The 12,594-nt window shown below is 39.7% G+C and overlaps 1 protein-coding gene across 4 annotated transcripts in view; it reads left to right on the top strand.

The window, feature by feature from the left end:
* HERC4 (HECT and RLD domain containing E3 ubiquitin protein ligase 4) overlaps positions 1-12,594 on the top strand; it is a 148,414-nt gene extending 135,820 nt beyond the window's left edge. For all 4 annotated transcript variants that reach the window (XM_047760965.1, XM_047760963.1, XM_047760964.1 and 1 more), the window contains 3 exons: positions 2,720-2,903; positions 9,778-9,880; positions 11,926-12,594. In XM_047760965.1, coding sequence (XP_047616921.1) covers positions 2,720-2,903; positions 9,778-9,880; positions 11,926-12,134 — 496 coding nt within the window. In that variant the 3' untranslated portion in view covers positions 12,135-12,594. The remainder of the gene's footprint in view (positions 1-2,719; positions 2,904-9,777; positions 9,881-11,925) is intronic.

Below are 12,594 nucleotides of genomic sequence, written 5' to 3'. Positions count from 1 at the left end.
TCGTCGCTGCACTGTCGCAGTTTGCTGCTGTGGCATGGGTTTTGACCCCTGGCCTGGCAACTAATGTGAAAAAGTTTCAGTCCTTCTTTTATCTTTTTTAAAAAAATATATTTGTTTTGAGAAACTGACTATAATTTAGATTTTTTTTCTGCATTTATTTATTTTGCTTTTTGGGGGGTTGGGGACACACCCACGGCATATGGAATTTCCCAGCTAGGGAGTTAGAGCTGCTGGCCCACACCACAGCCACAGCAACACTGCATCCAAGCCATGTCTGTGACCTATACCCATGGCAACACCAGATCCTTAACCCAGACCCACAGAGTGAGGCCAGGGATCAAACCTGCATCCTCATGGATCCTAGTTGGGTTGGTTACCTCCGAGCCATGACGGGAACTCTCTTTTTCTGCTTTTAAAGTGTCTGTTGTTGGACTCTTTAAATTTCTAACAAATATTATTTCACATAGCTTATTTACTTTAGAAGTAATTTAAAACATTTTGGGAATTGTGGTATGGCACAGTGTGATCACTGGCATCTCTGGAGCCCTGGGTTGCAAGTTCAATCCCTGGCGCAGCACAGTAAATTAAGGAACCTGAGTTGCTACAGCTTTGGCATGTCACAATTGTGGCTTGGATCTGATCCTTGGCCCAGGAACTCCATATGCCACAAGGTAGCCAAAAAAAAAGAATTTTGATCTTTGTACTACCAATCCTAGTTAAATAATGCGAGTATTGATGACAAAAATATTAGCATATAAAACAGTTTTAGATTTTTGTACTAGAGACTTAACTAATATAAAATAAATTTGAGGGAGTTACCGTTGTGGCTCAGTGGTTAACGAATCCGACTAGGAACCATGAGGTTGCTGGTTCAATCCCTGGCCTTGCCCGGTGGGTTAAGGATCTGGCGTTGCCGTGAGCTGTGGTGTAGGTCGCAGACACAGCTCGGATCCCATGTTGCTGTGGCTCTGGTGTAGGCCAGCAGCAACAGCTCCGATTCGACCCCTAACCTGGGAACCTCCGTATGCCGTGGGAGCGGCTCAAGAAATGGCAAAAAGACAAAAAAATAATAATAATAAAAATAAATAAATTTGACTTTCTAATTAGCTGAATTATAAAATTATGCCTTACAAAATTATCTTTTTCTTCTCATCTGAATCTTATGTTGATAAGTATATGCTATTGATTTTTCCTTAGGGCCACCCAGTTTTATTTTATAATGGCCTCCTTTAACCTTTCTTTTTTCTCTTTGTGAATTTAGTTTGGATTTTTTTTTTAATTTGCTAAAAAGATTATCTGTAGATGACTAAACTTACCAGTATTCCCATTTGTAGAATATCCTTTTTAATTTGGAAAACAAGAGTATGGAATATTAAAATCCTCTAGTACCGATTCTCATTATTGGTTTGATCAGATAGCTGCATAAAGTGTTTATGGCTAACAGAACAAATTGAATAAAATAGTAGTTCTAATTACTGGGTAAAGAGATTTCCTTTTTTCTTTACAGTTTCACTTTTTTCCTTTTGTAACAGAAAAGCATCAGAAGTGTTCAGGCATATGTGTGTGTGTATATATATATATATATACACACACACACATACATTTGAAAAGAAACTGTACTTGTAATCTTTAATGATTATCACTTAATGCCCTGCTTGGGTTTTTAATTTTTTAAGTAAATTTTGTTTTCAGATTCCTTGAAACACAAGAAAAAACAGACTAGTCTCAAATAGTCTGAATTCCAGAGCTCTCATTTTTTAACATATTTTTAACAGTATTTTTAGTATCTTTAACAGATTACTCCTTTTAGGGATGCATGTGGAGTGGTACGTATAAATCCTCAATAATTTGTGGATATTTCAAAAATACTTTTTTGGGAGTTCCCATAGTGGTATAGTGAATTAAGAATTAGACTGTGGCAGCTTGGGTTACTGCAGAGGCGTGGGTTTCATCCCCAGCCTTTCTCAGTGGGTTTAAAAGGATCTGGCTTTTTAATTTTTTTAAATTTTTATTTTATGGCTGCACCTGCAACATGTGGAAGTTTCCAGGCCAACGCCAGATGCTTTTAACCCACTCCACCAGGGATCAAACCTGCACCAGGGAGACTACGTTTGGATTCTTTTTTTTTTTTTTTTTTTGCTTTTTAGGGCCAAACTCCATGGCACATGGAAGTTCCCAGGCTAGGGGTGAAATCGGAGCTACACCTGCAGGCCTACACCACAGCCACAGCATTGCAGGATCCGAGCCGCGTCTGCAACCTATACCACAGCTCACGGCAGCGCCGGATCCTTAACCCACTGGGCAAGGCCAGGGATGGAACCTGCAACCTCATGCTTCCTAGTTGGATTCATTTCTGCTGCGCCACAACCGGAGCTCCTACAGTTGGATTCTTAACCCACTGTGCACAGTGGGAACTCCCCCAAAAATATTTTTGATAGCCAGTTTTTCCATTAGGAAATGATGTCTTTTCTTTAGAAATAGTCTAAGAATAACTATGAATGAGGGATTATCAACGTGCCTCACAGATACACTGGATTTGTGTATGGAAAGAATAATAGACTTTTCCTTAAAAAACTGTCGTTTGAACCCTACTCACACTTTCTCAGTTTTATAGATAAGCAAAAAGTACAGCAGCACTCAGTTTTGATAACACTGTGATTTGTATTTTTCCAAAATAAATGATTCTTATATTTTCTGCATGTGTGTTTTTCATTTATAGGCAGGAATTCGTTGATGCTTATGTGGATTACATATTCAATAAATCAGTAGCTTCCTTATTTGATGCTTTTCATGCGGGCTTTCATAAGGTCTGTGGAGGAAAAGTACTTCAGCTCTTCCAGCCTAATGAACTACAAGCAATGGTTATTGGAAATACAAATTATGACTGGAAGGAATTGGAAAAGGTAGGCGAAGAGTAATCTGTGATATTGTTTCAACTGAAGGACAAAAGGAATGGCTTATTGATGGAAATCTTGCCCCTCTTGTTACTGTTTTCCATTTTACACTATTTATTACTATCATTTTTTATAGGAAAACACTGTACCTTTACTTCTCAGTGAAGGAATTTGAATGTGTATGTATTGGATAGCATTTTTGTATCTGTGGTATTGGTGGTATTCATATAGAAAAATGTCATCTATGACGGAGGCTGAATGGTTTTCATTCAGCCTCAATCCTAGGAAAACCATTATGAAAAGCACTCAGAATGCTTTAGATCTTTGTTTCCTTTTTTTTCTGGTTAGTCTCCGTGTTACAATTTTTAGCAGATGGAGTTCCTATTGTGGTGCTACGGAAATGAATCTGACTAGTATCCATGAGGATGCAGGTTTGATTCCCTGGCCTTGCTCAGTGAGTCAGGGATCCAGCATGGCTGTGGCTGTGGCGTAGGCCAGCAGCTGTAGCTCCAGTTCGACGCCTAACCTGGGAACTTCCATATTCCAAGGGCGCAGCCCTAAATTAAAAAAAAATAATTAGCAGAGAATAAATAATAATATTTCAAAAACTTTTTTCTTTTCCTTTTCTGTCAAGTTATTCTCAGTTATTTCTTCAGATAAACACTTAGTAAAACGTTCTGGGCTAGATCAGCTTTGCAAAACATGTAGGCAGAGTTGACCTGTAAATTTTTCCGTCTTTGCAATCTAGCAACCTCTGATGAAATTTTTGCATTAATAGTTCTATACTGTGCCCTCTTAAGTTAGCTAACATTAGAAAATACAGTATTAGGAGTTCTCATAGTGGCTCAGCAGTTAACGAACCCAACCACTATACATGAGGACACCGGTACAATCCCTGGCCTTGCTCAGTAGGTTAAGGTTCCGGCATTGCCGTGAGGTGTGGTGTAGCTCACAGACATATCTCTGATCCCGCATTGCTGTGGCTGTGGTGTAGGCTGGCAGCTACAGCTCTGATTTGACACCTAGTTTGGGAACCTCCATATGCCATGGGTGTGGCCCTAAAAAGACAAAAGACAAAAAAAAACAGTATTAAGTCTAATAGGATACAGAGCATTGAGAACTCTCATACACTGCTGTTGAGAATACAAATGATATAGCCACTTTGGAAACAGTTTGACATTTTCTTATTAAGTTAAACATACATTTCCTGCATGATCTAGCAGTTCCAGTCTTAGGTATTATGTTCACACAGAAATCAGTAAACAAGAGGGGAATGAGGAGTTACTATTTAATGGGTACAGAAGTCTCAGTTTTGCACTTAATGCCACCAAACTGTACACTTAAAAAGCGTTAAGATGGTAGGCTTCATGTTAACATATATTTTACCACAAGTTATTTCGTAAGTGATGTTTTTAAAAACCTGCAAACAAGTCAAAAACTGTAAACAACCCACATGTCCTTCAGTGGGCGAATGGATAAACCAATTATGGTACATCCATTCAGTAGAATAAAACTGCGCAATAAACTGGAATGCATTATTGATATGCGCAACACTTGATATGACTCTCAGAGTCCTTACGTTGAGTGAAAGAAGCCAGTCTTAGGATTACACACCATAGGGTTCAATTTACGTGACATTCTTAAGAAACCAGTACTGTGGTTATCAGGGACCAGTGATGGGGAGGGAGTTTGTGACGGCAGAGGGGTAATACAAGAGCATTCCTTGGGGAGGTAGAACTGTTCACTGTCCTGATTATTGTAGCAGTTTTTCTATACATGTGTTTAAAACCCACAGAACTATTAAGTCAATTTTAAGTGGAGCTCCCTGATGGCTCACCGGGTTAATAAGGTCCAGTGTCATCACTGCTGTGGCTCAGGTCAGTGCTGTGGCACTGCTTCGATCCCTGGCCCTGGAACTTCCACATGCCATAGGCGTGGCCAAAAAAGTCAGTGTTACTGTATAATAATTTAGAGAATAAAATTTTCTAACTTACAAAAAAGGACTTCTGATTAACCTTTGGAATAAACATGTTTATCTCTGCTCCCTCCCAAATCTCACTTGAATGACAATAAAGAAATAAAAGTAGGAACACACCCATCCCCCCAAAAATGCAGTGAGCAAGAGAAAAAATAGTTTTGGAAGATAGAAAAGAGGTAGATGAATTGTTGAGGGACTTAGAGAAAGGAAAATTGAATCCTTAAGCCTCTAGAAGGACAGAATTGTCAAGAGGCAACCCATTTTACACTGTGGACTCTCAGAAAGGGTCAGGAATTGGCATATTGTGTTACTATAATGACAAGGTTGCAGGGTTGGCGTAAAAGCAATAGAATTACTTCAAAGCTAATTTAAAGAATGATTAGACCTCTCACATCCCCTTTTCTACCAAGCAAAGCACAACTCTAGAGAGAGGCTTTAGAATCTGGGAAAATAGCCAGACTGAGGTAGCCAGACTTAAATCTTCCAGGAAGAAAATTGAAGGTTTCTTCGGCCGGGGGGCGGGGGGGGGGGGGTAAATTGATCTGCTGAAGAGAAGAGAACTTTAAGGATACCCCAAAGGAAATGGACCCCGCCTCCAGTAACTCTAAAATGAAAACAATATAATAGCTTCTTGTCATGCTTTAGGTCCTACATGATTTTTTTTTTTAATTTATTTTTTAAAATTAAAGTATGGTTTGCAGGAGTTCCCGTCATGGCCCAGTGGTTAATGAATCCGACTAGGAACCTTGAAGTTGTGGGTTTGATCCCTGGCCTTGCTCAGTGGGTTAAGAATCCAGCGTTGCCGTGAGCTATGGTGTAGGTTGCAGACACGGCTCGGATCTCACGTTGCTGTGGCTCTGGCATAGGCCGGTGGCTACAGCTCCAATTAGACCTCTAGCCTGGGAACCTCCATATTCTGCAGAAGCAGCCCTATAAAAGGCAAAAAGACAAAAAAATAAAAATAAAGTGTGGTTTACAGTGTTGGACCAATTTTTGCTGTACAATAAAATGACTCAGTTAAATATATATATACTTTTTTATGTTCTTTCCCATCATGGTCTGTCCCAGGAGAGTGGATATAGTTCCTTGGCTGTAACAGTAGGACCTTGTGGTTTATCCATTCTAAATGTAATAGTTTGCATCTACTAACCTCAAACTCCCATCCCACTTCCCTTCAACCTTATTGGCTTCTTTGCTAAGCCTGGAACCCTCCAGGAACACTCTAGTCTTGTGGCCTTTCTAATACCTGTTCCCTGTGCCTGGAGTTCTCTTCACCTTGGTAATTCCAGATGGTTCCTGCTCTAACTTCTTTTATGTCTTTATATCTTCTCAGAGACTTCACTGGATAACTTACTAAAAATTGCACATGTACACACACACACACACACACACACACCCTTTGGCTTCTCTGTGTTTGGGTTTATTATTTTTTTCTTTGAATTTGACTAAATAAAACTTTTTTTCTTTCTTTTTTTTTTGTCTTTTTAGGGCCGCACCCATGGCGTATGGAAGTTCCCAGGGTAGGGGTTGAATTGGAGCTGCAGCTGCCAGCCTACGCCACAGCCACAGCAACGCCAAATCCAAGCCCCATCAGTGACCTACATCACGCTCATGGCAACACTGGATCCTTAACCCACTCAGCTGGGCCAGGGATCAAACCCGCATCCTCATGGATATTAGTCAGGTTCTTAACCCACTGAGCCACAATGGCATCTTCTAAATAAAACTTTATTTAGTTTTTTTATTGTCTGCTGCTCTTTACCCCCCACCACGGTGTAAACACAATAAAGGCAAGATACGTTCACTGCTGTATTCCCAGAGCCAGGAAGGGCACTCAGCAGGTACCTTGCCTGAAGATACAAATGATCAAAATACTCCTTCAGTAAGACAGGACATTTTTTTTTTAGTATATTTTCATGTACTTAGTATACTTTGATTTTTTGTACTGTATATCTGATTCATTATAATTTCAGTGATAATGATTTGGCTTTAAATGCTCTTCTTCATCAGGACTGTGTACACATTTCCTCAGAACCATCTAGAAGTTAAAGAAACATATTTATCCATCCTTTCATTTCCCCACTAACATGCTCACCAACTTTATTTATTTATTTATTTATTTATTTAGTCTTTTGGGGCCTCACCCATGGCATATGGAGGTTCCCAGGCTAGGGGTCTAATCGGAGCTGTTGCTGCTGGCCTACGCCAGAGCCACAGCAACGCCAGATCTGAGCCGCATCTGTGGCCTACACCACAGCTCACAGCAATGCTGGATCCTTAACCCACTGAGCAAGGCCAGGGATCGAACCCACAACCTCATGGTTCCTAGTCGGATTCGTTTCCGCTGCGCCACGACAGGAACTCCCCATGCTCACAGACTTTAGACAAATTAATACATTAACTGACTTCTAAAATTCAAACCATTTTCTCCAAACCTATTTATAAATTAATAGCAAATATATTGTGGATTTCTCAAGAGTTCAGTCATTGATCCCTTATTGGATTGACTAGTACTATGCAAGATATTAGGAAGACAGCAATAAATGAGATTGAGACATGGTCTTTTCCTTTAATAAGGAAGCTAGACATAATTTTTTTTTCTTTTTTCTTTCAGGGCCACACCTGCAGCATATGGAAGTTCCCAGGCTAGGAGTCGAATCAGAGCTGCAGCTGCCAGCCATAGCCACAGCAACTCAGGGTCCGAGCAGCGTCTGCAACCTACACCATAGCTTGAGGCAACACTGGATCATCAACCCACTGAGTGAGGCCAGAGTTTGAACCCTCATCTTCATGGATACTAGTCGGGGTTCATAACCCACTGAGCCACAAGAGGAACTCCTAAGGAAGCTAGACATTAAATAACTGAACTGTGATGAATATAAAGGAAGAAAGTTTAGTGAGTGGTATATAAGGACAAACCTGACCTAGGCTACATAAACTGGGAAAGCCTCTCACTAGATGGTAATCTCTACCAGGTGAGTACGAACTTTGTTCACTGCAGTTTCCCGAGTGCTCCAGACTTTACTTATTATGTGTTTGTTGAATAAGTCAGTGAATGAATGAATTGATGTTTAATCTGAGCCCTAAAGGATAAATTGAAATTAGTGTGATGAACAAAGAGAGGAGGAGGATGTGTCTGTGTGGTCTAGGCTCAGGGAATAGCGTATCCAAAGGCCTTGATGCTAGAAGGATGTTACTGTTTAAGAACTGAAAGTTGGAGTTCCCGTCGTGGCGCAGTGGTTAACGAATCCGACTAGGAATCATGAGGTTGCGGGTTCGGTCCCTGCCCTTGCTTGGTGGGTTGACGATCCGGCGTTGCCGTGAGCTGTGGTGTAGGTTGCAGACGCGGCTCGGATCCCAAGTTGCTGTGGCTCTGGTGTAGCCGGTGGCTACAGCTCCGATTCGACCCCTAGCCTGGGAACCTCCATATGCCGAGGGAGCTGCCCAAGAAATAGCAGAAAGACAAAAAAAAAAAAGAACTAAAAGTTAAGGCCAGTGTTGGTTGCATTTTAAAGAGTACAGTATAGACTTACTCCCTTTTTTCCTCCCTTTTCTCTTAGTGCTCATTTTTTTTAAGGAATTAGTTTTTATTGTTGTTGCAAATTACCCCAAAATGTAGTGGCTTAAAGATAACAGTGAACATTTGTTGTCTTATACTGTTTCTGTGGGTCAGAAATTCAGAAGTGATTTAACTGGGTGGTTTTATCTCTCTCATGAGGTTACAGTCAGAATATTGACTGGTGCTTTTAGTTGTCTGAAGACTTGAGGATAGAATTTCCTTTCCAAAATGGCTCACTCACATAGCCTCAGAATCTCACCTTGAGGAAATGGCAAATGGCTCCCCCCAAGAGTGAGTGATGGAAAAGAGGCTAAAGCCACAGAGGGGTTTTTTTGAGGGTTTTTGTTGTTGTTGTTTGGAGTTTTGGTTTTTGTGTTGTTTGTTTTGGTTTGGTTTGGGCAGCACCCACAACATAGGAAAGTTCCCAGGCCAGGGATCAAATCTGAGCAGCAGCTGTGGCCTATGCCGGATCCTTAACTCCAGCCACAAAGGTTTTTATGATCTAGCATCAGAAGTAAGTATTCTCATGTCCACATATCCTAATGATTAGAGATCGGGCCTGTTCATTGTGGGAGGGGACTAAAGGGCATGAATAGCAAGAGGCAAAGATCTTTCAGGGCCGGAGTTCCCATCGTGGTGCAGTGGTTAACGAATCTGACTAGGAACCACGAGGTTGCGGGTTCGATCTCTGGCCTTGCTCAGTGGGTTAAGGATCCAGCGTTGCCGTGAGCTGTGGTGTAGGTCGCAGACGTGGCTTGGATCCTGTGTTGCTGTGGCTCTGGCGTAGGCTGGCAGCTACAGCTCCAATTCGACCCCTAGCCTGGAAACTTCCATATGCCGCAGGAGCGGCCCAAGAAAAGGCAAAAAGACAAAAAAAAAAATCTTTCAGGGCCATTTGGAAACTGCCACAGAAAATTATTAGTGTTGCTCTTAGAACCATTTATTTTTTTAAGGGAATACAGGATAATATGAAATAATTAAACTTAATATAGGAAAAGAAAATTTTATAATTATTTTAGATAATTGTATGTTGAACTCTATTAACATTTCAGTAATTCTGGTTTATCCTTTAGATATTTACTTTTGAAGTTGATATTATAATCCTATCATGTTCTTTGAGGTGGGGGGAAGACGTTTCTGCTGATTCATAAATATTCCCTTCCCTTTCCCCTGGAACTAATAGTTCCAAGTTGTAAAATGCCCAGGAAGTGTAATTAATTAAGTGAATCATATGAATTTCAAACTCCTGGACAATGTTAGCTTTTTGTGTCAAGGAATCTTAGTTTGTCAGATTCAAGATAAAACTAATATTCCTTAATATTAATAAAAGATTATGTTGTTTTTAGAATACAGAATACAAAGGAGAATATTGGGCAGAACATCCTACAATAAAAATGTTTTGGGAAGTATTTCACGAATTACCATTGGAAAAGAAAAAGCAATTTTTGTGTAAGTATTTCTTGGTTTTATTTTGCTTTGGCTGTGCTTGAATCATGCAGAAGTTCCTGGGTCAGGGATCAAACCCACACCACAGCAGTGACCTGAGCCATAGCAGTGACAATGCCAGATCCTTTAACTGCTAGGCTGCCAGGGATACACTATGTAAGTATTTTTAATTAGTTCTGTTTTATGAGAATGGAATCTAATTATTAAACCTATTCTCACAGGAGAGTAATTGATTACTTGCTTGGGAAACATTTTTACCTTATTGTATTCTAAGGTCCTATTTTTAATTTTTAGTCAATGTCCTTTTTTAATTTTTGATTACATTAATTTTTAAATCTGCATTCTTTATTACATGCGTTTTCTTATTTTGAAAGCTAAATTTATTTTGCTTCGAAAACAATTTATTCTTTCAAAAGCAAATAATAACACTGATTATAGTAACCTAGGGATATAATTCCTTTTAGTAGTTTTTGGGTTTTTTTTTTTTTCTTTTGAGGGCCACACCCACATCATATGGAAGTTCCCGGGCTAGGGGTTGAATCAGAGCTGCAAGCTGCTGGCCTACGCCACTGCCACAGCAATGTCAGATCTGAGCCACGTATGCCACCTATACCACAGCTTATAGCAACACCACATGCTTAACCCACTGAGCAAGGCCAGGCATCGAACCCACATCCTCATGGATCCTGGTCGGGATCGTTACCACTGAGCCACAGTGGGGCCTCTTTCTCCTTTTACATTAGATCTCTGCAATGTAGCTCTTTTTTTGTGTTCAGTTTTCATTTTCTTTTTCTTGTTGCTTTTGCATGAAAACTTAGGGAATTGGTGTATAAAATAGAACTTTTCTATTGCAGGAATACTTTTATTTATAGCTTAATCTCTTTGCCTATTTTTCGTATCATAAGAATGATAAGACATTGAGTCTTGGATCAGTTATAAATAAAAATGACAGAAACAGGGGAGTTCCCATTGTGGCTCAGCAGTAATGAACCCGACCAGTATCCATGAGGTTGCAGGTTTGATCCCTGGCCGTGCTTAGTGGTTTAAGGATCCAGCATTGCCATGAGCTATGGTGTAGGTCACAAGTATGCCTCGGATCTGGCATTGCTGAGGCTGTGGCATAAGTTGGCAGCTGAAGCTCCAGTATGACCCCTAGCCTGGGAAGTTCCATTTGCTGCAGGTACAGCCGTAAATTTAAAAATAAATAAAATTGTAAAATAAAAATGACAGAAACCAGATAGAGGAATCATAATCTATACTCTGTTTGTATTCGATTTATAAACTAGCTCTACTTTATCTTTTTTTTTTTTTTTTTTTTTAATTCCTTTTTGGCCAGGCCTATGGCACATGGAAGATCCCAGGCCAGGGATCAGAAGCAACCTGAACCACTGCAATGACAGTGCCGAATCCTTGACCAGCTGCACTATAAGGGAATTCTAAAGGGCTATTCTTTTCAAAAAGAAGGGCTCTGAAAATTTTTCTTAAAGGCAGTAGTCATTCATTTATCAGACATTTATTAAGCATCTCCTAAATGCTAATATTAAGATTATATTTACACAGCAGGTTAAGAATCCGTTGTTTTGTAGCTATGGTGTAGGTCACAACCATGGCTCAGATTTGATCCCTGGCCTCGGAATTTACATGGTCTGACTGGGAAAAAAATCCTTACATTGAGTTTTTTTTCTTTTTAGGGCTACACCTCCTGCACAGCATATGAAAGTTCCCAGGTAGGGGTCAAATCAGAGCTGCATCTGAAACCTGTACCACAGCTCATGGCACCGGGTCCTTAACCCACTGAGCAAGGCCAAGCATCAGACCCATGTCCTTATGGGTACTAGTTGAGCTGAGCCACAACAGGAACTCCAAAAACTCACATTTTAAAAAAATGTTTGGATGTATCTTTAAGTCATGCTTCCACAAATCCTGGAGAGAGGCTTCCACAGTAGAGCAGATGTTAATGTAAAGCTTTACTATAGTGATTGTCTAACTTGATACCTTGTATGTCATTTTGATAAAGCAGTTGGCTCAATTATTTTTTTTCTTGGCAGTATTTCTGACAGGTAGTGATCGCATTCCTATTCTTGGTATGAAGAGTCTAATACTAGTCATCCAGTCAACAGGAGGTGGTGAGGAATATCTTCCAGTTTCCCATACCTGTTTTAATCTTCTGGATCTTCCAAAATATACAGACAAAGAAACTCTCCGCTCTAAACTGATCCAAGCTATTGATCACAATGAAGGCTTCAGTTTAATATAACTTTGGAGTTATAACTAGTTTACTGCAAAAGCATTAAACTAATTATTTGTGTTTTTTCTTGTGGTGATGAATTCAGCAAGGTGACAGAGGTACTATTACAGTTCTTACTTGCAAAATGTTTGATGCAATGAGTATTCATGAAAGCCAAAAAATATTAAAGGAAACGAACAAAAACTGTGTTGATAATTAAACTTACTGTACAGAACTATGGTTTTTTTTTTTTTGCCATCTTCCAATAAACATACAAGTATTGTGAATACATTGAAGTTTTACTAACATGAATTTTAAGAGTTTGCTATTTCACAAATGATTTGGTGTGTGAGTGCATGAAAATGTTGCTTATTTTCTTCAATCACTGGGTGAAAAACCTTTAACTTTGGCCTGCAATAGTCATTCGATTATTTTTTCATTTTGTAAATAATGTTAAGTTTTGTAATAAAATAGTTATGCTCTCATACTA

The sequence above is a fragment of the Phacochoerus africanus genome, chromosome 15 (genome assembly GCF_016906955.1).
Source record: "Phacochoerus africanus isolate WHEZ1 chromosome 15, ROS_Pafr_v1, whole genome shotgun sequence".
NCBI lineage: Eukaryota > Metazoa > Chordata > Mammalia > Artiodactyla > Suidae > Phacochoerus > Phacochoerus africanus.
Note: the sequence above shows the minus strand (reverse complement) of the source record. Positions and strands in the feature narration are given on the sequence as shown.